Source organism: Chanos chanos, chromosome 6 (genome assembly GCF_902362185.1).
Source record: "Chanos chanos chromosome 6, fChaCha1.1, whole genome shotgun sequence".
In the NCBI taxonomy this organism is placed as follows: Eukaryota; Metazoa; Chordata; class Actinopteri; order Gonorynchiformes; family Chanidae; genus Chanos; species Chanos chanos.
Window position 1 is genome coordinate 43,607,280 of NC_044500.1, and position 25,133 is coordinate 43,632,412.

The 25,133-nt window shown below is 42.3% G+C and overlaps 4 protein-coding genes across 6 annotated transcripts in view; 1 reads left to right on the plus strand and 3 right to left on the minus strand.

Annotated features, from left to right (window-relative positions):
- Positions 1–333: 333 nt before the first annotated feature.
- Positions 334–1,694, minus strand: avpr2b.1 (arginine vasopressin receptor 2b, tandem duplicate, 1). The gene is made up of 2 exons (XM_030776366.1): positions 827–1,694; positions 334–542 (listed from the first exon to the last, which is right to left on the minus strand). The coding sequence occupies exons 1-2, from the start codon at positions 1,692–1,694 to the stop codon at positions 334–336; spliced, it is 1,077 nt and encodes a 358-aa protein (XP_030632226.1).
- A 1,352-nt stretch (positions 1,695–3,046) lies between these two features.
- Positions 3,047–8,188, minus strand: trnt1 (tRNA nucleotidyl transferase, CCA-adding, 1). Its single transcript, XM_030776365.1, has 8 exons — positions 8,112–8,188; positions 7,639–7,783; positions 7,206–7,399; positions 6,831–6,969; positions 5,386–5,512; positions 4,867–5,060; positions 4,094–4,347; positions 3,047–3,539 (listed from the first exon to the last, which is right to left on the minus strand). Exons 2-8 carry the CDS (start codon positions 7,775–7,777, stop codon positions 3,291–3,293), a joined length of 1,296 nt encoding a protein of 431 aa, XP_030632225.1. The 5' UTR covers positions 7,778–7,783; positions 8,112–8,188; the 3' UTR covers positions 3,047–3,290.
- Positions 8,189–9,075: 887 nt separating this feature from the next.
- On the plus strand, positions 9,076–11,945 carry arl6ip5a (ADP-ribosylation factor-like 6 interacting protein 5a). Its single transcript, XM_030777442.1, has 3 exons — positions 9,076–9,290; positions 10,601–10,818; positions 11,112–11,945. Exons 1-3 carry the CDS (start codon positions 9,112–9,114, stop codon positions 11,285–11,287), a joined length of 573 nt encoding a protein of 190 aa, XP_030633302.1. The 5' UTR covers positions 9,076–9,111; the 3' UTR covers positions 11,288–11,945.
- Positions 11,946–17,268: 5,323 nt separating this feature from the next.
- frmd4ba (FERM domain containing 4Ba) overlaps positions 17,269–25,133 on the minus strand; it is a 43,032-nt gene continuing 35,167 nt past the window's right edge. Inside the window, exons 14-23 of one of the 3 annotated variants that reach the window (XM_030777129.1) lie at positions 24,781–24,922; positions 24,475–24,608; positions 24,243–24,359; positions 23,780–24,008; positions 23,300–23,347; positions 23,030–23,168; positions 22,183–22,302; positions 21,210–21,952; positions 20,736–20,883; positions 17,269–18,689 (exon numbers count right to left, since the gene is read on the minus strand). In XM_030777129.1, the coding sequence (XP_030632989.1) occupies positions 18,575–18,689; positions 20,736–20,883; positions 21,210–21,952; positions 22,183–22,302; positions 23,030–23,168; positions 23,300–23,347; positions 23,780–24,008; positions 24,243–24,359; positions 24,475–24,608; positions 24,781–24,922 (1,935 nt within the window). In that variant the 3' untranslated portion in view covers positions 17,269–18,574. Of the gene's footprint in view, positions 18,690–19,077; positions 19,674–20,735; positions 20,884–21,209; positions 21,953–22,182; positions 22,345–23,029; positions 23,169–23,299; positions 23,348–23,779; positions 24,024–24,242; positions 24,360–24,474; positions 24,609–24,780; positions 24,923–25,133 lie in introns of those variants that run through there. The other 2 variants (XM_030777128.1, XM_030777130.1) reach the window with 2 other exon arrangements.

Here is a 25,133-nt window from a genome sequence, read left to right on the forward strand (position 1 = left end):
ACCATCAAACATTTCACAAGAGTTTGGGCAGGTCTTTTGTGGGCAACAATGACAGCACAACCACAAGCTCATTAAAAGCATCCACCAATTCACAAGGTCAACCACACAAACACAGCAGAAGAGATTGCCTATTAAAGAAGCGACGTGCTATTTGAGGGCATAATCAGCCTACTTATGTTTTTTTTTGTTTGTGTTTTAGCTTTTTGTTTTTGTTTTCTTCGCGTTGAAACAATCCACGAAGCTCGTGGGTATGTCATTAGAGAGCTGAGGTGTTCGTGCGTGCATGCTGACAGGTTTGTGAGTTTGCGTTCTGGCTCACGTTGTCTGCTCTTTTCACCTAGAGTCCGACAGACTTTTGAAACTCATGTACAATGAACTGACCATCGTAGCCTCTTCTGGGATTGAGTCCTTCATATCGCTCTGGTCCAGGCAGACGAAAGCAACCAATCTTTTGGGCAGTTTTCCGCTGAAGAGAAGGTAGATGCACGGATTGGCGCAACTGTTCAGACTTGCCAAGAGCATGAGGATCGTAAATGTCGCGGCTGAAATACACAAAAGAAAGCATGGCGTTACGAACTGCCCCTTAGCTTCATAAAAGCTACTATGCTACTATAATAATTTAGAAGTAAACTTTCAGTCGCTGTTACAATTGTTGCTTTACGCACGAGGTTACTCACAAATACTTGAGTTTACCCTTTCTCATCGAGTATAAATATATAGGCTCATACCGAGGTCCAGAATTCTTACTTTAAACTATTCTAATGCGTAAAAAGTAATGGACAACTTAGTATTTCAGGAATTTATTTTGATTAATCGTCAAGCTTACTTTCAGTTGGAGCGTTTACATCCCAGACAGACCACAGTTGAACCGTGAAGAATGGAGCCCAGCATATAATGTAGGCGAGTACAATCACCACTGTCATCTTCACTGCTTTAATCCTCGCCTTTGACACCCCGACCACACTGCTTGCCCTGGATGGAAGCGGATGTCTGATTCCTTCTTCTTTGTCTTGGTGCGTTTTCATGTAAAAGTTGATTTGGACTGCTCGACATATGCGCACTTGACACGCTATCACCGTCAAAACAGGCAACACAAATATGACCAGCGTTGTCCAGGTCACATATGCCTTCAGTCCCCAAGGTTCAATGAAGTTAGCCCAACAGTCAAATACTCCAGGGGCAATCTGAACCCGAGAGAAAATGAAAATTTGAGGGAGGCTGCCGGTGAGGGAGATGGCCCATGCGATGCAAACAGGAACGTTCCAGCGCGCCCGCCTTCTCTGGAATGTGACCATGGGGTTGCAAACGGCCTGATACCGGTCAATGGTCATCACTACAATCATATAAGTCGAGGCAAACATGCCAACGACTTGCAAATACTTTACCAGCCGACACACCAAATCGGGACCGATGAACCTGTCCGTTATATCCCACATGAGCTGAGGGCACACCTGAAAGAAAGCAACCATCAGGTCTGCCAAACACAGATGAAAAACAAACACACGCATTCGGGACATCTGTTTTCGCCTTCTCCACAACACCATCAGCAGTCCGAAGTTCAGGATCGCGGCGCTCAGAAAGATGATACTTAGAAGGGCTATTTCAACTTGAGCCAAATGCTCGTCTCGAGGTTGATCTCCAGTTATTTGCATTTCTAAACTTAAATTGCTCAGAGTGATATTAAAGAAAGACATTGCCGCTTTACTTTAAATTTTCCGAGTCTGAGATAAAAATACGATTTTGATATGATACGTTCAATTAATACAACAGTAATTGCCCTAACCATTTCATACTGAGGAACTGAAAACTTCAACTGAAGACCCTCTTAACCTTAAAAGTAGATTCTTAACCTACAGCACAAAAAAATCGCGTTTTAAAGGTAACGTATAGCATGCAAGCTTTCATGACATTTCAAAGTTTCCAAAAGTAAGGAAAATAAGCATTAAACATGTGGCAGTGTTTTGAGAACGGTCGACTGGATTCCACTGACAGGAGGCGGTTAGGGTGGATGGTTTATATTTGGGTCGGTGGGGGAAAAGGGAGGAGCTATCCTTCAGCACCATGCTCATATTTCCGACCCACTGTAACTCAACGTGATGCGCGTTTTTGCCATCCGAACCAGAGGAGCAGTGTTCTACCGATTACCACATGAAGTTAAACCAAAAAACAACATACTTAAATATTTGTGTCGTAATGTTTACAATAAACATTCATCCAGTGGATTCGTGCACAAAATTTACCGTTTGTCTGTATTTACAACAAAATAATTCCAAATGCCAGCGCGCGTGCGCGCACACGCACACACATACACAACCAGTATAAGATCTCTCAGACGACTGAGTATCTTACATCCTTTCTTGTCTTAATTTATTGTACTTAATGGCATTCACCGTTAGACGCGTCTGAGGCTTATGGGGACATAACAGAAAACGTGTGTCCAGGAAAAACTGGCCTTCAATAAATTATGACTATTTTTATTTCAAAATAGCATGTGAATTAAGTTATATAAGCTTCGAAACACACTGTGTAAGTAAATGAAAGAGCTCTATTTATCCAATTTGGAGTCTTGGCAGTCTTCAACCCTGGAGCTACTCAGAAATGACACTCTTCCCATGCCATTCAAAGTGCATCTTCATTTAATGATAACTGCTCATGCTGAATATTTACTAGGGGAAAATATTAACCAAAAAAAAATCACCTCATGAAATTGGATGAACCATTCAAAAAATTAATCTCAGGATTGATATGAATAAAAAATGACTAACATATGCCAACCAGCTGATAACAAGAGAAAGAAAGGGCAAACTTTCCACAGGCACAACATGAACTGAAATGTTAATTTTATCTGTGCTGAAATAAATTACAAATTGGATTCCAAAAACTAGTCAGGCCCAAAACAAACAAATATTTCTACTTGGATTCTGTACATGCTCAAAAACATTCCCAGACCCATATATGTCGTCAAAGACAGCAGAAGAAAACGAAAAAACAAAAACCAAGAGGACCGTAGTCAATTGAACTCTTGGGACACATTCTAAACCCTCCAACACCTGTGTTGCGGGGCATGTTCCCTGTAAGGTTGAAAAGGAGTATATAAGTGCTTTTTACAGATGTCGGTCATACGGGACTCCTGTTGTCTCGCTTAGATGGCCTGCATTATTGCGTAACACTTTTATGTACCGTGAAGTGAGAGGGCTGAGCGCTAGATAACCCTTGAGTTTATGGGTTGCGTATGGATACGCAGAGGCGTCAACGGTTATGACGACTGTCCGACCCCCCCCAGCGTGTGGTCAGGACGTGTTAACGGTCGCTAGCAGCTCCTCTTTGCCCATTTTGTAGTGACTCTTCTTCCAGATGTCCCTGAGGTTCTGCAGGATGGTGCCGATCTCTTTACCAGAGGTGATGCCCATTTTACGTAGGTCATGCCCACTAACGGGGAAACGAGGAATGTGCCATCTGCTCAGCTCTTCCAAGAGCTGCTCCTCACCCTGATACTTCAGCAGTTCACACACTTTGCTCTGGGCATCTGGTTCCCGACACTGCAACGAAAACATCAAGGGTTTTTTTAATTTTTTTTTTTATTTTGGTTATATATTTGTTTTCCTTATTGTAAATAGAAAAGGCCAAGCCTGTGAGAACAGTACTGTTACTCCGAATTATTACCGCAGGGCTTTCGAGGACTTTAAATGGAAAGCCATCATGCGCGGGAAGGACAGGTTTTGGATACCAAGGCCATAAAGATTTGTTCAATACCAGTTCGATTTAATGGATTTTGAAGTTTGTTTAGTCTAGACCTTGACATTAATGTTCCAACTTCTTTCATGCGGAACACTTTTAATCATGTCCTTAACAGCAAAAAAGGTATTTATGGCTCTGACTAATTTTATTATTATTTGTTGAGCAGGAACCCAACATAACCAACCAGTTCCATTCGTAATATTCTAAATGGACGGAAAAAGACTCATAACACCCATCTGTAATTTGGTTTCTTATTAACTCAGAATTTAGGTAATGGGTAAAACCAAATAGGTCACTTACATAATGCTCGAATACTGTGGGAGACAAAGAAAAAAAAAAGAAAAAGTGAACTCACATCGATGATGAAATCTGTGTAGGGTTTCAGGCTGTCCTGTTTGTCGTGATCTTTGATGAGATCCCGTCTGTGCTTGACGAGGAAAATGCCCAGGTTTTTCTCCTCCTTGGAGATCTTCAACCTCAGGTCCAACTTCTCCACGTCGTCGGAGCTGCGGAACAGAGCGGAGAGCACGGTCATGGGCTTAGGAGACCAGTTATGAGCCCGTTGCCAAACCTCCTTCATCTCCTCAACATTGCCTTCTGCTGGCAGCCCTGGGGAAAGACAAGCATGGCTTATCGGTTTAGTAAAAACTTGTCATTTCTGGCACAAATTTGCAAAAAACTCTCAGAGAGGACAAAAGAACAAAACAGAGGATTAACGTGAAAATCATCTACAGGTTGATATCGGTTAGAAGAACTGTTTAAGCAGAGAAAAAAATATAGCATATTTTTAAGTGGTCCCGTGCTACGAATGCAATAAAAAAGATAATTCATTCAACAAAATAGCACTGCTAGCAGTCAAAACTGACACACACTTATCCAACCCAAAATCAACCAACAATTGAAATCGACACTACATTTACATTCATTCATTTAACAGATGCCTTTATGCAAAGCGACTTCCGAAACAAACAGATTACAAACCTAACTCTACGCTATATCTGGGCATAGATTTACATGTCTAATAATACACTGGTAAGACTGACATCCATCTCAACCATCCGTTCACAGAACGAAATATCGATCTCGGAAAGAAACAAAACAGCCCGGATTCCTGGGGTTGAATCTGACCTATGAATGTTGCCAGATCCAGCGTGTAGATGAGCTCCAGCAGGTGAGCAGCGTGGTTCCCCACCAGCATTTTCTTCAGCTCCACCCAGATCCGCTCCCCTGAGATCCCCGCCAGGCCCCTGCCGTTCTCCCTGATGGCCTGCAGGGTTTCCGTGTCATGCTGGTCAGGCTCAGATGCCACTCGTCCGTAGAATCTGTGGCAGTGAGGATGAGACAGCCAGAGAGAAGGGACACAAATGAACAATTCAGAGAAAGCCTGATAAATGGGTAATTAACAGGGAGGAACAGATCTGGAAAAGATCAGCTAAAATCAAGTTCATTATGCTAGACAGTAACACATGCCATGTAGAACTGAGTTGATATTACGTATCGTAAGAGATTCAGGGAACTGAGGTGGAAAGTGTAAAATAATCACGCCATTTATGACAACTGTGGCTTGTTTAAAATAAAAATGTTACATATTAAAACAATGGAACATGGATTCAAAGCATTTTTTCTGAGTCTCTGTCTTTGAATTACCTGAAATATCGCAGAATTCGCAAATAGTCTTCTTGGATCCTGAGTGCAGCGCTGCCTACAAACCGCACCTTCCTGTTCTGGAGGTCCTCATAACCCTTAAAATAATCATAAAGCGTTCCATCCAAACCTGGGGTAGTATGAAAGTCATACAAAGAAGATTTAACCCACAAGATGACTGACATATGAAACATAACACACATCTGCTGGTACAGTACATTAGCATTAGCCCCCTCTAGGACTGTCTAATCCTACGGTAACAGATGGACCTTAAAAACTGTGACTTAATTATTACATTTATGATAGTTGTCCTTTCAGTCCAATGAATAGTAATAGTAAGTGTATTAATGGTAAATACACTTTTTTATTTCCAGATTTTGACAGAAGGGTTTAGCTTTGATTATTTTAGCCGATAAGCTAAACTCATTACAGCAATACCTGTTTTCAGGTAATCGTGAATGAGTATTCAAATGAATTTCAATTTTATCACGTTTTATCACTTCTTTTCTTTTTCAGGAATACGCTGCATCATTTCAGTTAGGATTTTCTTTGCTCTATGTTCAGTCCTTTTCCCATTTTACCAGCATACTTTTACCCACCATGTTCTCTTCATATCCCTTTGGCTATAACCAAAGCATTGCTGCCTACAAGTCCTTCCCCAGTACCATCTCTAAGAAACAGGAGTGACCTTTAATGTAGTACTGAAGCCACCCTATCTGTTTGTAAAGTACACACTCTATGTGTTTGTGTTTTTAATCAATCAATGTGTGTGTGTGTGTGTGCTTTTCTTTCTCTTTCCTCTCCCCCTCTCTGCTATCCTCAGACAGAGTTCTGGATGATAAGACATGCTGCAGAAGGCTACAATGACAAATCCTGCTCTGGGCAGAGAATGATGACAGATTCTCTTGTCTTTGAATTGTGCATTTGTTATTTACCATAACAATGGTAACTCAGATATTTTGGGTCAAACGAACATAATAAACAAGTCTATTGTCATCTGTGCAACTCTACAGATAGCTCTAGAGGGAACCAAGGTGACAGATATATTACCTACCAGGTCATCTTGTACCTCAGCATGTCACACCATGTGACACCATATGTGAAGGTGATGTCTGTTCAGGGGATGTTTTGTGTTACAGTCATGCAATATCCCTGTTTTCTCATATGTACATGCCTTTGTGGATCTGAACTATGAAAGTCTGTGTCAAGGTCTTTGTTAGTTAGGCTGGATATAGCACACGCTCTATCGTGACCCTGTTGCTGTGACAAGTCTTCATCTCATTAAAAACTCACTGTGCTTCTTACAAGCATTCTTGTGTCTGTCTCTCAACTGTCAGCTTTTAATCAATCAACTCGACTGACCTCACACTGGGAAGCTAATAAGTCTTACCTAAAACCTCTACGCCATCCAACATGAGTGTATAAACTTGAGGAGATCAAAGATTTACCAAGAAACATAGAGTTGATGGTGAGGTCTCTGCGTTCAGCGTCCTTCTTCCAGTCAGTGGTGAACTCCACCTCTGCATGTCGTCCATCTGTCACCACGTCCACTCGCAGTGTAGTCACCTCAAAATTCTCATTGTGAAGCTATAGTAAAGGCATAATATTACTCACAGGACCATGTGTGTATTCACACACACACACACACACACACGCATACATAAACACATCCCTTTCACACTGTGGCACATAGCAATATAAACATCACATAATATCTGAATTAAGCCAAATCAAAATAGCTTTCTATGCCAGTTTTTAACTCAAATGCAAAGGCTCATGTCTTTCTCTCTGGCAGTGAAAAGATCTTCGTCATCAGGTCTCACCCGAGCAGTGATGGTCCCGTGTTTCTCGCCTTTGTTGTTAATCATCCTGATTCCCGCTCCGCTGAACATATTCTTCATCTCTTCCGGGGTTGCTGTGGTGGCAAAATCCACATCCTCTGGTCGCTTCCCAGACAAGAGGTCCCTGACCGCACCTCCTGCTATTCTCAGCTCATGACTGTGCTTCTCAAACAACTCTGAGTGGGACATGGATGCATCAAAGATCAGCTACACAAACACAAGGGGTCTCTGACTTCAGTTAACAGTCTTGTGCTCACCGTACGTTATATTTTACTGTATAAGAGTGTCTATTTGAAGTAGTCGAATTCATACAATCACTGCTTCTTCTTTGCTTTAAAAAAACGAATGAAACGAAATATGATGATCAATTCCGAATTATCAAGGTGAAAAAAAACTAACAACAGCTCACGTATACCTGCTATGCCAGTCAGCCCATCCGTGAATAATGACTGAAACTCCGCGGTTTTCAGCTGCATGGTGAATAGCTGCCTCTGACACAATGTTCCGTGAACGTTGTTGATCAATGCAGCGCTCCGAACAATTCGTCCCCACATCTGTTTCTGAAAACAAAGATTAAGTCTGTAGTTTTCTGTAGATCGTTCAGAAAATCGCACACCACCGAGTCAGAGATCGTTAAACAGATGAGACTGTCCATTGACACGAGCAGTACAGTCGCTTAACACAAATGATGTTAATATGATAATCTTGGGGTTACGAACATCTTTACGTCTGTTAGACTGCAAGTGACATTGCTGTCACGTTTTCAGTTTCTCTTTGTCTCAAGACAGCTGAACAAAAACATTTACTGCTGATATGTACGTAACAGAGTGTTCAAACGTTATCATTACATAAGTATGCACTGCATTCTTACGATCTATGTTTAGTTACCTGAAACGGATATTGCAACCGATATATAGCATTAGAGTGCACGCCTGCTTATTTCTATGTCCGCCATGACAGCAAACATTCGTAAGAGGGCGGTAGCATATGTGGTAAATCCTTGATATCCATTGGAAGAAAATGATTTTTTGACCAATGAAATTCTTGCTTGTAGTACACCGGTAAGGCTATTCGAGTCGACCACCTCCAAAAGACTTTTTTCATTGGCTCACTTCAGAAATTCCCGCCTACCATTTCTAAGCATGAGTTTTTTAAAGTCACCAACATCGCATTAGTGATCACTGAACCACAGCAGCAGTTTACAAAAGTTGAACTTTCTTAACAGTTTTTCAACTAATATAAATTATATAAATTTACAAATATTAGCAGAAATGTTGGAGTGTTATAAATGATTCGAGATGAGTAAACTACTAACACATCAGACTATTTTAAAGATAAAAACATGCCTTTCAATGTATTACACATAGGAAATGGCAACCAACAAGCGCAACTGGCAGCAACGGAGTGCCAACAGGTGTTAGGGGATAGTTTTTGCAGTTATTTGACCGTGTCCTTCAGGGCTGCGTCTAAGGTCTTTTGTAAATAAATACAGCGTAAACCCAGAAAGTTTCTCATCTCTGTGATCATTCCAACGTCTAAATCCGCTGAGCTTCTCATCCTCAGAGGCAACGCAGAATGAACTCTGAACAGAACGATGTGGTCTAATTACTCACATTTAATTAAAGTCAATACCTCATTTATCCAGTCAATACCATTAACAGAGATCTTTAAGTGATGGAGCCAACCGTATAGTTCAAAGTTTGTTTGCAACATCAGCTGTCCGCTGGGACCGGATAGGCACATATCGCGAGATTAAACTCCAGCTACACATATTCCCTTCTCCAGTATTATTTTACCGCGAGATTACAGAAATGGAAACAGTTGTACATTGTAATGCCTGCTGTCAAGAAGTTACCGGAGTCGAAAACTAGCTTCACTTTGTAACCAGATGGCCAAAGTAGAGGTAGCACCTTTACGGTCCTGGGATGACTTCTTCCCAGGCACAGAGCGATTTGCAAAACCCGATGTTCGTGATTTACAGAAATGGAACAATAGGGTTCTTTGTAACCTACTCTATTACCAAACAAATTATCTAGCGTTGGCAATAATTGTTTTCCTGCTAGTGGGGTAAGTTGCATTCTCTTGACTACTTACTCTCTTCCCTTTTCGTCCAAACAGTATTGGTACTGACAAAATAAGATTCTCTGTGGTTAATGTCTGTAACTCATCTAGTTGTACACGCACACATATCAGCGTTGTTTTTGGTCGTTTATTTGGTTCAGGGAGTTCAACGCAGCCAGAAATGTCTTTCAGGAAATGCTTTTTTTCCGCTTTACTGCCACGAAGAAACTGAGTATGTCGAAATGTCGGCACATAACGCAAATTAAGCACATTATTATTGGATTTAAAGCAGGTAAGTATCGCGATATTTTTGTGTAACGTCACTGAGGTGTGATGATGGCAGCCACGGCCAGTAAGTAGTTGAGGTTAAATGTCACATTAATATTTTATTCCAAGCTTAAGTAAATCTGAAACATTACTGCAGAATTAGAGCAAAGCCATATGTCCGTAACCGTTGGTGCACGACACAAGATGATCGTACTCAGCAGATAGATGGGGTTTTTTTTCCTTCTGAAAAGTGTTTTGTTATTGCTTCAAACTTTGACACTGTCTCAGAAAAAAAAAACCCACAATGGTTGTAGATTCTTTCTGGTATTATGTTAGTCCATTTTGAATGTATGAAGTCAGTTTTTCTAAATATAGGTTACCACTGGCAGTGTGTTTGACCCTGATCACCCACGGTTGCTATGGGCCTCCAACTCAGTAATCTTTCCTCTTTAATGCTCTCGTCTGGGGGGTATGAGAGTATGATTAAGGAACAGCTGCAATGACACATCACTTTATACAGAGTTTCACCATCGTTTTGTACAGACAGTGAGGAAATGCATATCTCTTTAATTATAAGCGTGTGTTACCTGTTCATCTGTCTAGAAATTCATGCTAAAGTTTCAGATATCCCTTCCATATTATTATCATATAAAAACAGCACTAATTTCTAGTCACGTGGCTCATGTCATTCACACTTGTCATCTGAGGTCCCATGAGGAGTCAGTGCTGTTGAAAAGACAGTTAAAATGCAACATTTGCCCGTTGTGTACCTGGGGAAGTGGTATTTGGCAAGCACTGCTTAAAAAAGAAATTAAGTTGGAATTGATTTCAAACCTTATTATCGATCTATAAATAAAAAGTTTAACTCTCTGCCTTATGATTTTTGTTGTTGTAGTTTGAAGGTCTGACCCCTAGATGTCAGGCTTGCATTTTCCTTCCATAGAAAGACGTGGTCACAGTTTGGTGTGAGTTTGTCCTGGATGACCCGTTTCAGAGTTGTTGACGTGTCTTTTTTTTTTTTTTGTATGTTTGTTTGTTTTTTCCTGCAGACTCACAAATCCACTGGGTATGTTCATGGGTGCCACAGTGGTCACTCTGGTGTTTCTGGGATCTGTGTGGGTAGGAGAGAACAAAGCTGTGATCAAGAACTTCAAGAAACAGTACCCCTCTATGTTTGTGTTTTTGGTGATGACGGCCAGTTACTGTGTCATGTCTATGTTTGGAGGAGTCATGGTCTTCATGTTTGGGATCACCCTCCCTCTTGTCTGTAAGTTTCATGGGAGAAATGCAGTTGTACTGGTCAATAGAGAGGTGGCATCATTTGGCTACTGGCTGCACCTGAATTGTTTATGTATTGCGCATTAATAATATTTATGCTGCCCAAACCAAAGTGGATGGAAAATGAATACTCGATATACTGACAAATATTTATCTACTTAAAAAAAACCCAACCATTTTACATATACAAATGCCTACACTGAAAAATGTCAAGGAACTATGCTTATAAGAATGTATGTAACAGTGAGTGGTTTGAACTCTATAATTTCTTTTTTATGACAGTGATCTTTGCCCATGCTTCATTACGCCTCCGTAACATGAAAAATAAACTGGAGAACAAGATTGAAGGAGCAGGCTTGAAGAAATCTCCCATGGGCCTGATTCTGGAGGCCCTAGGCCAACAAGAGGAGAACCTTAACAAGATCCAGGATTTCCTAGAGAGCAAACTTAAAGAATGAAGTGGACTTGGATGACCCGTATCCCAAAAGATCACCCCTGAGGGCTCATGTGTTTTGTCCACACACTCCAAAGGCACACAGTTGACTCCAAATACACACACACACACACACACACATATACACATACATGCACATACACGCTTACTAACACATACAGAGACTCACATACGCACATTGAATATTTTGAGACAAACAGTTTTGGCTTGGTAACTTATGCTGAAATCCCTCCCCATCTCACCCACTCTGCCCACATGTTTCCTGAGTACACTGATTACAGAAGCGCTCTACTCTTTGCCCTGGATCCCAGGAAAAGAAAAACTGGATGAACGACTATCACCAATTCTGTGTGTCTACTGTACCACCATTCATAACCCAAACATTCTGACATTTCACCTAGCACCATCTAAAATAATATTCTGGCTTAAAATGACAATGTTGCCATTTAATAACTTTCAGCTAGTTTCATCTGGATACCATTTGGGTTAGCAAATGTTGTAGCAACAGAAAACTGGTGGATTAGAGTGCTACGTCCGAATGTTCCAGAACGTTAAACTCATCAGGGTGTTTACTAGAGAGGTGTTTCAGTGTAGTCTTCTCAGTATGTCATGGAAATGATGTGTAATTGTATTTTTGTGTTCTCTTTTGTTCTAAATGTGGAGTTGAGTTGAGTGACAGTTCTGTATTTTATTTGAGTTTTTTTATCATTATTATTATTATTTAATTTCATTTTATTTTATTTTTGGTGGCTGTAGATGACATCAACATCAACAATGACAGTTATTGTCATAATAATGAACACACCCAAGACGCATTGAGGTATTTTCAGGATATTGAAATATGCGTTTTGCTTTTACTGTATTTAACTACTTTTTAAAATGCTGTTTCTCTCCATTGTATTCATCTTCAGAGAGTATTTATGCAGAGGATATTGTAATTAATGTGACATAACATAATGCTGTGATCTGGGGGGTGTTACAGAAAGAGGGTTTAGTGAAAACTCAGAGTTAGTTAACTCAGAAAAAGTAGTAAACCTCCTAATAGAAGAGTGCTATGGCTAACTAACTGTGAGTTTTCACTTAACCTGCTCTCTGAAACACCCCCCCCTGTTCTCTGTCCCTGACTGTGTCTAAATGATCTGGGAATGGAGACAAGCTCATAAAGAAACAAAGCATTGGTTTATTTGTCAAGGTGATGTCATCATGGCTGTAGATCTTGATGAAGGTCATGTCTGAATAGGCTGTTTACCTTTCTGAAATGATCTGTCTTTTCTGTTAATGTTTAATATTATTCTAAAAAAAATAAGAACAAATCTATGCCAAAAAAAGCATTTATCAAGCGAAGCTAGCATTGTTTCGGAAATGATTGGGAGGTTTAATTTGTTTTACAGCGTAATTCCATGGGCTGGTTGCTTTCAAGTGTCGTTTTTGAAGGACTAGCGACTGAACCTTAAACTATGCAAATAAAGAAAGAAAAAAAAAAATGAATCCATCACGCTACGCCTTTTGTGTACGTGAGTGAGATCCATAGCAACGGGGGACTTACGGTAAAGCATTGAACTGTCTCAATGTAAATATTTGAGAAGTCGGATTTTAACAGTCTCAGAGGACTTCAAAGCAAAAAAAACCCCGAATGTGTCAGATTCCAACTTTCCAAATGATTGTTGTGACAGCACCTTAAGAGAGAGCTGGATTCTTTCTATTTCTTATCATTCGTTCCCTGCCCTTCTGTCCTGATCAATAGACACCGGTGGATTAGACCCTGCTCCTGAGTGCCGGGTTTGGGCAGATATATTTGCACTCAGTCACTTTGACTCTTCTGTTGTGTCAGCAACTCCACGCTTTTCATATGCTTTCGTTTAAAAACAGAGTACCAAATCCCTGCTCTGTTGATCTCCCCACCCTGAACTCTTTAAAAGCCCTGTACTGAGTTATAGCCTAGAAGTTTACTTTTTCACGTTTAAATATTACAGCCAATTATTCAACCTCTGAGTGCTTGTTTAGTCAGTTTTTTTGTCAAACGTATTTTTGCGAGTGAAGACGACAAAGATTTAAGAAAAGGAGGGTCTCGGGAGAGTCACGCATGCTCAGTTTTTTGGTATGTCACCCTGAGGTGTAAGAAGGGGGTGCAGAGAGGGGTGAAAACGTACTCAGGTTTGCTCAGGTGCGGAGAGGAGGGGGGGGGGGGTTGCTGAGAGTGGCGTTTTGTTTGCCATCTCAGGCTTACATGTGAAAACGTGATTTATGTCTCCTCCACAGTACTTTTCCTTCAGGGGTTCCTAACACAAACTGTTGTGCAATATGTGTGCGTTTGTGTATGAGCATTCACACACGTGCACACAGGCGCACACACACACGCGCGCGCGCGTACACACACGCGCGTACACTCACACTGGCTGGCTAAAAACTCATTTTGAAAGTAAGTCGTTTGAAAATACAGTGCAGGGCTTTGTGCGCTTCTCTTCGGCAGCTGTCTGGAGGAATCTCTCAAAACAGGCGCCTTAATTTCCACTGTAGCCTTCTGTTCTTGGTGTGGTGTCCCTTGAATAAATGTCTTCTTTACATGTAAAGCTTTCTACCCATGTGTGGCCATTTGGTGTTGTTGCCTCCAGGAGAAATGTCCTCGATCTGATTTGAGTCTGTTGTAATGTAACCATGTAATTGTAGCCACAGTAATTACACACTGAACATTACTTTGATCTGAATCCTATTATTATTACCATGAAAATTTTGATTAATTTTTGCCTCTCAGTGTTCTGTGGCAGACAACAGTAGGGAGAGAAAATATGAGCCCACCAGGTTTGGGCATGCCAACCTCCCCATTTCAGCAGGTTACATAATAAGACAATTAGTAGCTAACAAATACCAAAGCTATGAATCCGTGGCACTAGCTACAGCTCAAAAGGTTTATTAATTAATCTTCATGCCTGTAGGCTCATATCAGGGTTTAGAGCAAAAAAAAAAACAAGTCTTATCTTTTTCTGCAATTTTTGAGGCTCACCAAAAACTAAACAAATACACAAAGAAATATTCATTTTCAGAAGCAGGTTTTAGCTGAAGGCCATGTTTGACTGATAGACATGCTGTGGATGACACGTGCCCCTCTCTGTGTAACCTGACTTGGTGACAGTTGAGTTTTCAAAGGTAAACACGCCATCATTCACTAAACATTTATTACAGAGTACCGTGAGCTGACTCTGGATGGTTTTGGAGCTAATACACAATTAGAGGTTTCTCTGACTTGTCAAACACATAAAAAAAACCAAAAAAAAACCTTTGATGTGCACAGCTTTAGTTGCCCTGTGGCTACACAGCCCTCCCCCAACCTCTAAAGGTTAATGATGACATCATAAGGGATGACCTTCAGGTGTGGCTCATTCTAGCACAGCGTTTCTCACAACGACTTGAAAATGTTCTCTAGGAGTTCAGAGAGACTGTGAAGTCTGGTAACCTAGTTTTAATAGCCCAGCGTGGCCCAGAGGTGGGCCGGACGATGGTAGCATCGTGGTTAACTGAGCTGCTTACGCTGACTTGCTAGGACATTGTTGGGACTCCTAACCCTGAGGTCAGTGGTTTGAGCTTGTGTCAGGGTGGACGTGTTACACCCACAGCCTCTAAAAACAGCCTTGACTGTGTGTAAACTGAGTAAACTACATTTCGCACACGCTCAACGTCTAACCGTGCTTGACTTAAAGGGGAGCGTGCCTGCCATGCGTGTGTGTTGAGAACGCACAAATAGAGGCCCATTGTCTCTGTTAGTCTTGTGTCAGCTGTGGTCAGCCTTCCTGAAATCTTACCACAGCTGCTGTCTACAGGGGAGGTGGAGAGAGACACAAGAGAACAGCTGTAACACGTAGCCCAACCCACTCAGAGAGAGTGTGAGCGAGAGAGAGAGAGAGAGAGAGAGAGAGAGAGGAGAAACTGGACTAGACCAGGGCCAAAGTTCACAAAAATAGAGCCCTCTGTCTCTCTCTGAGGAGCCTTGTGACCCCGGCTGCGTGGGCGTCGGGGTGGAGTTGGGGGCGGTAGGGATGGGCGACAAGAAGCGCTTCAAATGCTCTGTAGAGTGACTTTTAATACTTGGCTAACAAGGAGTGCCGTGATGGAACTTAACTCCCACAAAAGACTAGAGATCAAAAGATAGGGATCAAAGGAATTCTATCTAAGCTTCCTGTGTTCTGGCTTTGCTTATTCCTATGAAATTGAGACCAAATGGATAGTACTTTTTTTTTTTTTTTTTGGGTGTTAACTGACATACTTTGGTGTTAAACGAAAATGATCAAAAAATTACACGTTGATTTCTTTTGACCAGGCAGGTTTGTCTGGGCGCAGGTTTATGCCTCCTCACGACTACAACCAGAAAACCCATATGAATGTTTGCCCACCGGAGGAAGGCGATGTTTATTGGGTAATTGTAAGGCGTGTCATGTTTCTTAAACAGGTTCTCCTGGTGTCGGAGCAGAGGGGGCAGAAACGTGCTACATTTTTGTCACTCTGACAGCAATGAGGAGAAACCTAGGCATGGTAAACAGTTCTTCATGGGTCTGTGACATTTTTGTCTTTCAGAATGAAACAGAAACATTGATTTGGGAACGCGCTGAAGGCACTTTCAACACACAAAAATGTCCCCCATGCATTCATATTGATCATATATCGATTAAAATAGCGTGGATCAATTTTGCAATGAGATTTTACCACTCAGAAACTGTCAGGCAATGTAAGAATACACTAATATCAAATATCCACACGTTACCCACAACCTAACACATGCATATTAATTATTGCTGCGTCAAAGATACAAATCCCTTCATAAATGATCTTTTAAATTCTTAATTTGGGAGACCTTTATGCTGGTTATAACTGACGATCACCTCTTTTGTTTGCAGCTGGAAAGGGGAAAAAAAACCCAACTGAATTGGAAAATATTATGTGGGTAGTTAAAATTAGATTTCTGGCTTCCATTTTTACAATACCTTAATAAATCAATGCATTGTAAGATTAAACTGCTGACTATGATTGATTAGCCCTTCTAACACTCTGCTAAATATGGACTCATGTTCTCAGAGTAACAGAACATTTCACTCTGGATTTATTTGGCTATTCATTTTAAACATCAGAAGAGTTGTGCAATGACAGCTCTAGAAACCAAGTCAGCAGATTTAATTCATTAAAACATTTTTTTTTAACAGGAATTGAAATGAATTTCAGATCAAACTAGGAACACATCTGTCTGTAGAAATTAGCATGCCCTTTTCAACGGGCGTTTCCTGAGTCTACTCAATGTTAAAGTAATCCAGTTTTGTGTAATTCGGCCAAAGAGATTTGTGGATGTTTATTAGCAATAACAAGAGCCTGACCATGACTGGAAACATGGTTCAAACCAGAACCGTTGTTGTCTTTTTTAACATCCTCAAACAGATGTTAACCATCATCTCCATAGATGCTAGCCAAAACATTTCTTCAGTGTTTTAGCAAAGCTTACTCAGCATCATGGCGTAAGTAGGGCTTTAGCATTTACTCTATAGTCTGAAACTTTGGGTAGAAAAACAACTTCAGATGCATTGCACTTAATTTAATGGACTTCTGGAAAAATCCATTAAAACTAATCACATTGGCTCAGAAAGGAGCAAATTAGCTCTGTTGATTAATTAAACTAAATGTATCTTACTTAAATCTTAAGTATCCTGAAAATCTCTGACGGAATCCTTTTCGAACAAACTCACTATGATTCCAACGCTGTTGGAGTAAAAGACCACGGTTGACCACGGTTTACAAAAGCGGTTCTGTCAAATTCAAATAACCTAGTTTGCACAGCGTAGCTGTTTCTGTCCTGCTTCAGATCAAACAGCCTGATAGCTTTAGGATGAAATCAGTTTCCTGGATGTATCCTCTGATGTAACGTTGCCTGTACACGCCACTCTAATGAATGAACACGGAAATATTTATGATTCAGTGTTTATACTTTTTAATTCAAATTCCTCTCAGTGGTACAAATTACTAAGAACCAGCTTAACAAAATCGGTTACTATATATTACACGCTTTTCAAAAACATTAAAAAAAAAAAGAAAAGGGAATTCTCTCTAAAAACGGACAAAGACGTATTAAAAATTCTATGCACAGTATAAACATATACATACAACGTTCTCCTGCGGAGAAAGAGAGAAAGAGCACCAGGCTTGTATTTCCAGCATTTTCAGATGCATTAGGCGTTTTCACTGTCTGGGAATCTGCATCGCTTTCCAGAGCAACAAAAACCAGAGCGCGAGATAAGACTGAGTGCTGAGAATAACTGACAGATAAGCAGGAAGCTTGATGAGAAAGCAGGAGTAGCATGGGGGGGGCGGGCTACTTTGTAGTTATGTACTGACTTGGTTGAATTTAGCAGAATACTGGGTTTCAGAGTTCCGACACTTTGCAACGACTGGTGCAAAGCAACATTAATGTCTCGTTTCCTTAGTCTCTCGGAGCAAGTGCAAAGCAGCGCGTCGTCTTTTAAAATGACTCCAGTCTTTATGAACACATAAAAGAGTGGGGATGGGTAAGAACAATAACAGTTGCTATTGTCTGAAGAGGGGAAGAGGAGACAGTGACTAAGGGACACAATTAGCATTTTGCACAACAGTGTGTTTACCCCAAAAAAAGAGCACTTTGTCTTTTTTTTCTTTTCTTTTTAAGGTGTTGCAAGTGTATACAACATTTGTAAACAAAATGCCAACAACCTTTTTTTGTTGTCCCCAAGAGAAAAGGTATTGAGAAAGTTCAGTAGCTATAAACAACGTTCACAGACAACATGTGAAGCTCTTTAACCTGCTGAAACCAGTTAAGGCCTCACTCCTTCATTCTGTTTATCTCTGTGCAGTGACTGCATTGTTTTGTCTTTTTTTAATCCTTCCATGAGTACTGAAGATTGTTCTGGGTCATTGCATCGACATATAGAGTCACTGTCCCAAATGCACGATGATCTCGGCCCAGTAACAAACCCTCAAAAGGCCACAGGAACTGTGTCCAAGTGCAATTCAGTTCCCAACACAAGTGCTACCATCACACGCACTCGAAAAGTTGGCGATCCAGACCATTCCGGAAGAGTTCCTCTCTCTTGGCAGGAATGTGTTGGGTTTTCTTTTGAAAAAGTTACCAAGCAGGGTTTAAAAAAAATGAATTCCAGTCAGGTAACATTCCTTAGATGTGGCAACTTCTTTCATTCTTTGGAGCCAAACAAAAAACCTTGTTGGTTGAGTAAAAGGCACATGAAAAAGTAGTAGAGAAGCCAAAAACAAAAGGTTGTCACTCCTATACAATAGTTCCTGGTTTAGAGTCCTCATGCCAGTACAGTGTCTGGTCCTCTGAATCAAAACTGTCATTCATTTGGCTGTATGCATCCACCTGGTTAACATCTACATATGACCTGTGAAAGGAAACAAGAGGAGAGGTGTGTCAGCAGTGCATTAAACAAACTGCCCAAAACCTCTTACAGCGTGTGTTATTGAAAAATTACACTCCTCTGAATGTTTTAACCCCCTTGTGTATAAACTAGCCCACCGTGCCAGAGAGGACAGGTTTTGCTAAATCCATCTGCACGGGCGGAGGGTTTTAAACCACACACGGTCACAGACAACCACAGACGGTGACTGGTCGGGGTGTGATGTGTTTTAAGCAACCGTTAAATTCGTAGACAACCATAGACAGTGACTGGTTCAGAAGTGGTCTGTGTGTCATGCCAATCAGTGGATGTGTTTTGAATAAGCTTTCTCACACTCAGAACTGCTATTGAAAGCCATTCATGTCCATGTACCCTTGTGCTACATAAATTATCTTAAGACTGGATAAAATAGATGTAAAATTGCGCGTCCTACACAGATACCTTTGATGTATATTTTCCGTAGTCAAAACACAGTCATTTGTTCAATGGAGGGTTAAAACATTCACACACCTTAAACAGACCACAGAAAAAACAGACGCTCCACCAGTCACAACTTGCACAGCAATCAAAGCAAAGAAGCAGAGTCACATGTCCTTTGTAAAACGAGACACCGATGTTTTTATCACAGACACAGCACCATAACCCCACCACCACAGTGTGCGTAGGCCATTTCAACAACACTACAGAACAGGGCAACCAGAGAGAGAGAGAGAGAAAGAGAGATTGTATGTGTGTGTGTGTGTGTGGAGAGAGACTGTTGTAGCCCACGTAAGAGGTATCCGCCACCATGGGAAGAAATTTAGCATAGACATATTGCAGCTCACCCTCTTCTTTCATGCTGATGAAATCTGTCAATAGTGTTTAAAACTCTCGTGGCCAGTAGCATTGGAAACTGCACCAAACATCTCTAAAGAGCCTGGAGCTCTCTCTCTCCTACCAGAGCAGCTCCACTCATAGTCTGGGGGATATCTGCACACGAGAGGGTCATGGATGAGACACTGTGGAGTTTGGGCTAGTGTGACAGGGAAAGTGGTTGATCAGACATAACAGTGGAATATGTATTTGTGTGTGTGTGTGTGTGTGTGTGTGAGTGTGAGAGTGAGAGAGAGAGTGTGTGTGTTTGTAAAATGCAAAAACCAAACAGACAAAAAACAAAACAGAATAGAAAAATGAAAGCCATGCAATTGTCCACTCACAATAACAAACCACGCAAAGGGAACAGAACACAAAAGCAGACAAACCAGACGGGTTTGGTTTAGATTACTTCAGATAACAAAAAAAAAAAAGCAAAAAGCAGGTCACTAAAAAAAAAAAAAAAAAAAAACACGTCAAAGACGTCAAATGGCAAACCCACACACCGGGAATAGTTACTTACTATCACGGGCTACAATTAGTAAAGGCCAGATCATGAACCCTCTCAGCCTTGCAGCTGTGAGGCCGCTGAGGACCAGAACCCATGTTCTCAACCCGATAGCGAGGAGAAGGGAGAGAGGAGTAGAGGGAGGAAGAGGAGGGGGAGAGAGCAGGAGAGTAGGTGGAGTGATGTCGGCGGATCCAGGTGCACTTTGCGTGCTGGTTGAGGCCGTATCTACGAAGAGAGCGGCCATCGATTACGAGCGTGAGAAGGGTCTTCCTCTGAAACGTTTCTTAATCATTAACCATCAACTCTGCAGAACCCGTAATCCCCGGCAAGCTGCCGTCGTAATTGGCTCGTGCTCTACTGTAAATGCAGCTCTTTGCTGGCCTTTCCAATCCCCTTACCCCCCCCCCCCCCCCCCCAACCCTCTTCCCTTCCCCAGCGCAAATGACTACAAAACAGAAAAAGATCAGGGAAAAACATCGACCCCGGGGGGGTAACAAAGGCTTTTATTGTAAGTGGAAAGAGCGGATCAGACAGAACTGTGATTCGGTTTTCTGAGATGACTCCATTCACTGTAAAGGGGCACCGGCGCTTGACTTGGCGGCTAAGCTGGATCAGGTGCAGTCTAATAAGATCAGGGTTTTAGGAGCAGAGCTTGGCATCTCTCTCACCTGCTGTGGGAGGGGTGGCTGTACTGGACTGAGCTGTAGCCGTACTGCTGGTGCGGATGGTGGTGTTGTGTGGGCAAAGGCATGTCGTATTCCGATAGACCCACTTGCCGCTGACTGTGCCAGTTCCCCGCATGACTGGGTGTGGCAACTGCAACAGAAAGTGAAAGACACAGGCAGTTAGATAAGTAATACCTCCCGACACAAGCTCATTTAAAACTGGTAGATAAGTCAGTGCAAAGTCCACAAGATACACTTTCATTGAAAAAAGGTAAAGACTAGAACCAAAGGCTGAAAAGAACCTCCAACAGATAGAGACAAACCCAAGGATAACTGTAGGGATCACTTACACCTATAAATGAAGCTGTTCTGCACACACATGGGCCAAACGGTACACGTTAAAAAAAATCAGAGAGAAAGGCAAAAACTATAGACTTGTGAGAGCGACGACACTATAAGTCTCCGGATGATATTTACCTGTGGTGTAGGACATGGCGCGGTTGTTGTAGCCGTACTGGGACGGCATTGTCCTGTAACCCATGCTGTACTGGGAACCTCTCTCATAGTCGTAGGACGCCTGTCTCTGGGTGTTCCGGGTGTACCAGCCTCGGAGCTGCTCCACCACCATGGCTTTCTGGACGCTCTTAGGAATGTGCTCATTCCTGGACGGCGGCCGACTCCGCTGTTGCCTAAGAGTGGCGTACGGGTGGTGAGACGTGCCGTCCATCTCGTCGTTGCCATAGCAACTGTAAGCGTCATGTCCACGGTAAGCGGGCGTGTGATAGGACGGATTGACGTTGTAGTGGCCCTCCACCTCGTTCTCGTAAACGTACGATCCGTTGGCGTAGGGCTCCGGCTCGTTGTAGCTGGGATATCCGGTGACGTAATAGGCCGTGCTCCACGCCTGAGGCTGCTGGCCGTGGCAGTGAGTGTTGTTCTGTGCCAGGTTGGGCATGCTGCCCGTGTTGGCGTAAATGTTTCCCTTCCGCCGTCTGTAGCGGTCCCGCGCTCGAGATCCGTGGTTGCCCGGGACGTAGTACTCCGCGCTGGACTGGCTGGTGTACGAGGAACCGTCGTCCAGGACTTCCGTGCTGTTGCTACGGCGGGGTGGAGATATGTGGAAAGCGGGTGCCGTGGGGCCGTTTTCCGCTGGGAGAAGCTGTGACTGGGATTCCAGACTGCCGCTGCGCTGTCGGAAGTGCTGCGGACCGTCATCCGACCTGCACGTGCCAAAAAAAACAAACAAACAAACAAACAAACAAAAAACATATGTGATCTGGTTCAAGTTTTAAAATACTTCGGTCACTTTGCCACTCTCGCTGGCAGGAAAAAAAAAAAAAAAGCATAGTATTTCCCTCCCTGAATTCACTGTGAATTTTGGCCGTTTGAAAGCATTCCAAAATAAGTCTGCTGAGAAAGCCCACTGTGTGGGTGGTGTTGGGTGTTGTACCTTAGCTGGATGCTGCTGTAGGCATTTCGGGTCAATACTGGCGTGGGGGGCATGCTACGGGCGTCTCGCGGCTGTCGGGACGGGGGCCTGGACGGGCTGCTGTGGGTCGATAAGACGTCTCTGGGACCGTGGTAGTGCGATTCCTGGACTTCATAATTTAATCTGAAACACAGATAAGAACAATGGCTTCACAAGGGCTGCTTCCTTTAGGTGGAGCTCTTATCGTTACAGGAACAAAGTCCGAGAGTTGGAAACAAAATAAAAATAGTAGGTTCAGATGCAACGCTTTTTTGGTTTACACCTGGTTGAGTGCCATTTGATCAAGTAACCCTAACCAAACAGGCAAAGCCTTAAATGAAACCAGATTAACTAAATAAACCCTCATCTTTAACTGAACTCCATGAATCTCCCACATCAGAGAGTAAATGGTCATACCGCTAACACCTTTTTTTTTTCTTTAATCTTTCTTTGGATATGATCCAGACCGCTTATCCTGGGCAGGACCATATGTTTTCTTTGGGTCGCTTGGTGGTTATTGTCTACGTCTTTAGCTGTCAAGCAGAAACCTGCTTATTCCTCTCTCTCTCCCTCTCTATTTTTATGGAGGGAGGAGGGAAGGGGCCGGGCTGATAAGGGAGAGATTGTTTAGGCAGCTGAGTGAGGCTGGCAGGAATGTAGCCCTGCTTCTTCTCGACAGGTTCTTACTAGCCGCTCCCCCAAGTTTCCAGAACACGAAAAAAAATGCGAAATAAATAGATAAACAAACAAATAAATACATATACTGCTGCTATATCTGCTGCTCCGGCTCAATGCCGTGGGAGAGGAGGAGCTGCCTGGCTGTTCTTACCTGTTGGAGTCCTGGTACTGTTCCGTGGAGGAGGCTCGCCTACACGCGTTGAAAGGAACCGTGAGGCCGTCTGTAGGATCCGCGTGATTGGAATACTGCACGGAGCGGGAACGTGGCCTCTGAGCTATCTGCGACTCATCTGGAGACGAGGGGAAAAGGGGGAAAAAAAAAAAAAAGTAGTTTAGAGTTAAAAGATTCATAGAGGCAGTTAACGACAGACTCCCAGAAAGGCGGGAGTGTGAGGGTTGATTTGACCAGGCCGACACTCACCGTCCTCCAGACCCAGGCTGTCACAGAGGGAGCTGAGGTCACAATCATCTGAGAACGACATACAAGCGGGATCAGCGTCAACATAAACATTGCTATCATCATCATCATCATCATCATCGTCATCGTTGTTCTCTTTACTAGTCATAGGTAAAGTTGAGTCATGGATAAGACTGTTACGCAAACTGTGTACATTCTGTGTCTGCTGGAGCAGGTTTTAACCAGATTTTAATCTTTCTCTCTACAGAGAGACATCTTATATCAAACAGAGCTTTATCTCCTCAGAGATCAATGTCCTGAAGCAGAATTTCAGACTAGAACAGACACAGTGCAACATAAAAAAAAAAAACTCATTCCTTTCCCTCTATGAGCGAGCCAATAAAATGAAGACCCCATCAGTCTGACTATGATCACACATTCACTGTTATTAAAAAAAAAAAAAAAAGACACATTTAACAAAAGAAATGAAAAACAGGATCGTACCAGCGATGATGAGGGAGGCTCTTTGCGTGGGATTCTTCCCACACTTTGCTCTGTAATGGTTTATCTCATTCTCGATATCCTGGAGTTTCTTCATGGCATCAACCAGTTCCTTCCTTCTCTTCCTCCTTGCCGTCTTGCACAGCTCAGAATCTCCGCCCAGCTTCTTCATCGCCTCAATAATCCCTCGCTGTAAAGTAAATTTACTCTCCAGCTCTCTCAAGTGAGGATCCTGACAGGAATCAACCTTCAAATCAACAAAACACTGGAAGATAAGTGCAAGGGAACCAACCTAGATCTTCCTTTATTTATTATTTTATTTTTTTCTTAACACATAGAACCATGTCCAGTGCACTTCCTAAACAGAGATGATAGACATACAAAACAACATTTAGGGCAGGTTGTAAATGATACTTGAAATTCTTTAATTTGAATAAAGTAGGACATGTATATGGGCTCTACCAACCTCATCATTCGAGAAGCTGTCGTCCAGTTTGAACGTGGTCCCCACGCGTCGGCGAATAGCGGGGGGTTTCTCGCCCGCGGACAGAGGGTACTCTTTAGGTAACTTGCCGGTCAACTCCTGAAGAAGCAAAAACGAAAACATGACGTTGAAGGACACAAGCTTCTACAACAACTGGGTCAACTGGGTATATTTAAAAAAAGAAAAAAAAAAAAGTAAGTCACTCATCACTTACGGCCTCTCTGAGGCAGATGGTTTTCAGCTCGCCTTCTTTCTCGTTTAGAAGCTCTTGAAGGGACTTCATTTTCTTCGTTAACTCCGAAATCTTTTCTTTCTTTTGCTCTTCCATAACTTCGGAATCTAAAGAATCTAAACAAACACAAAAACCTCAACACAAATTTCTTAACAGATCAACAAAGAAACAAACAAACAGTTTCACCGCGGGGTTCAAAAACCTTTAACAACCGGTGACAGTTATGACAAAGTGCAGTTGAATAAAAACAGAGATAGTAAAATACACGTATTTGCACACACCCCTCACCTGCTGAAACTAAACTGCCAGTACTGGCCATTATAACCTGGTCTCTTCTCTCCATGTTGGCTAGCTTACTGATACGAGGGGCCCCTGTGTCTGTCAGGTCAGTAGCAATGTCTCCAAGACTTCTTGTTGTGCTTAATTTAGCCTTTGGAAAGAAAGAGAAGATGTGAAAAAAAGAGAAGGGGGGGGGGGGAGAGACAGGCCTGCGAGGAGAGATCATCATGACTTAATGATCTTACAGTGTCATAAAAGTTCATTTTGTGTGATTCACACTGAGGGCAGAGAGAGAGAGAGATCTCATCAATCAACACTCAGACTAATCCCGACTGAGTGCTGTAAACCCATCTGTTTCTCTG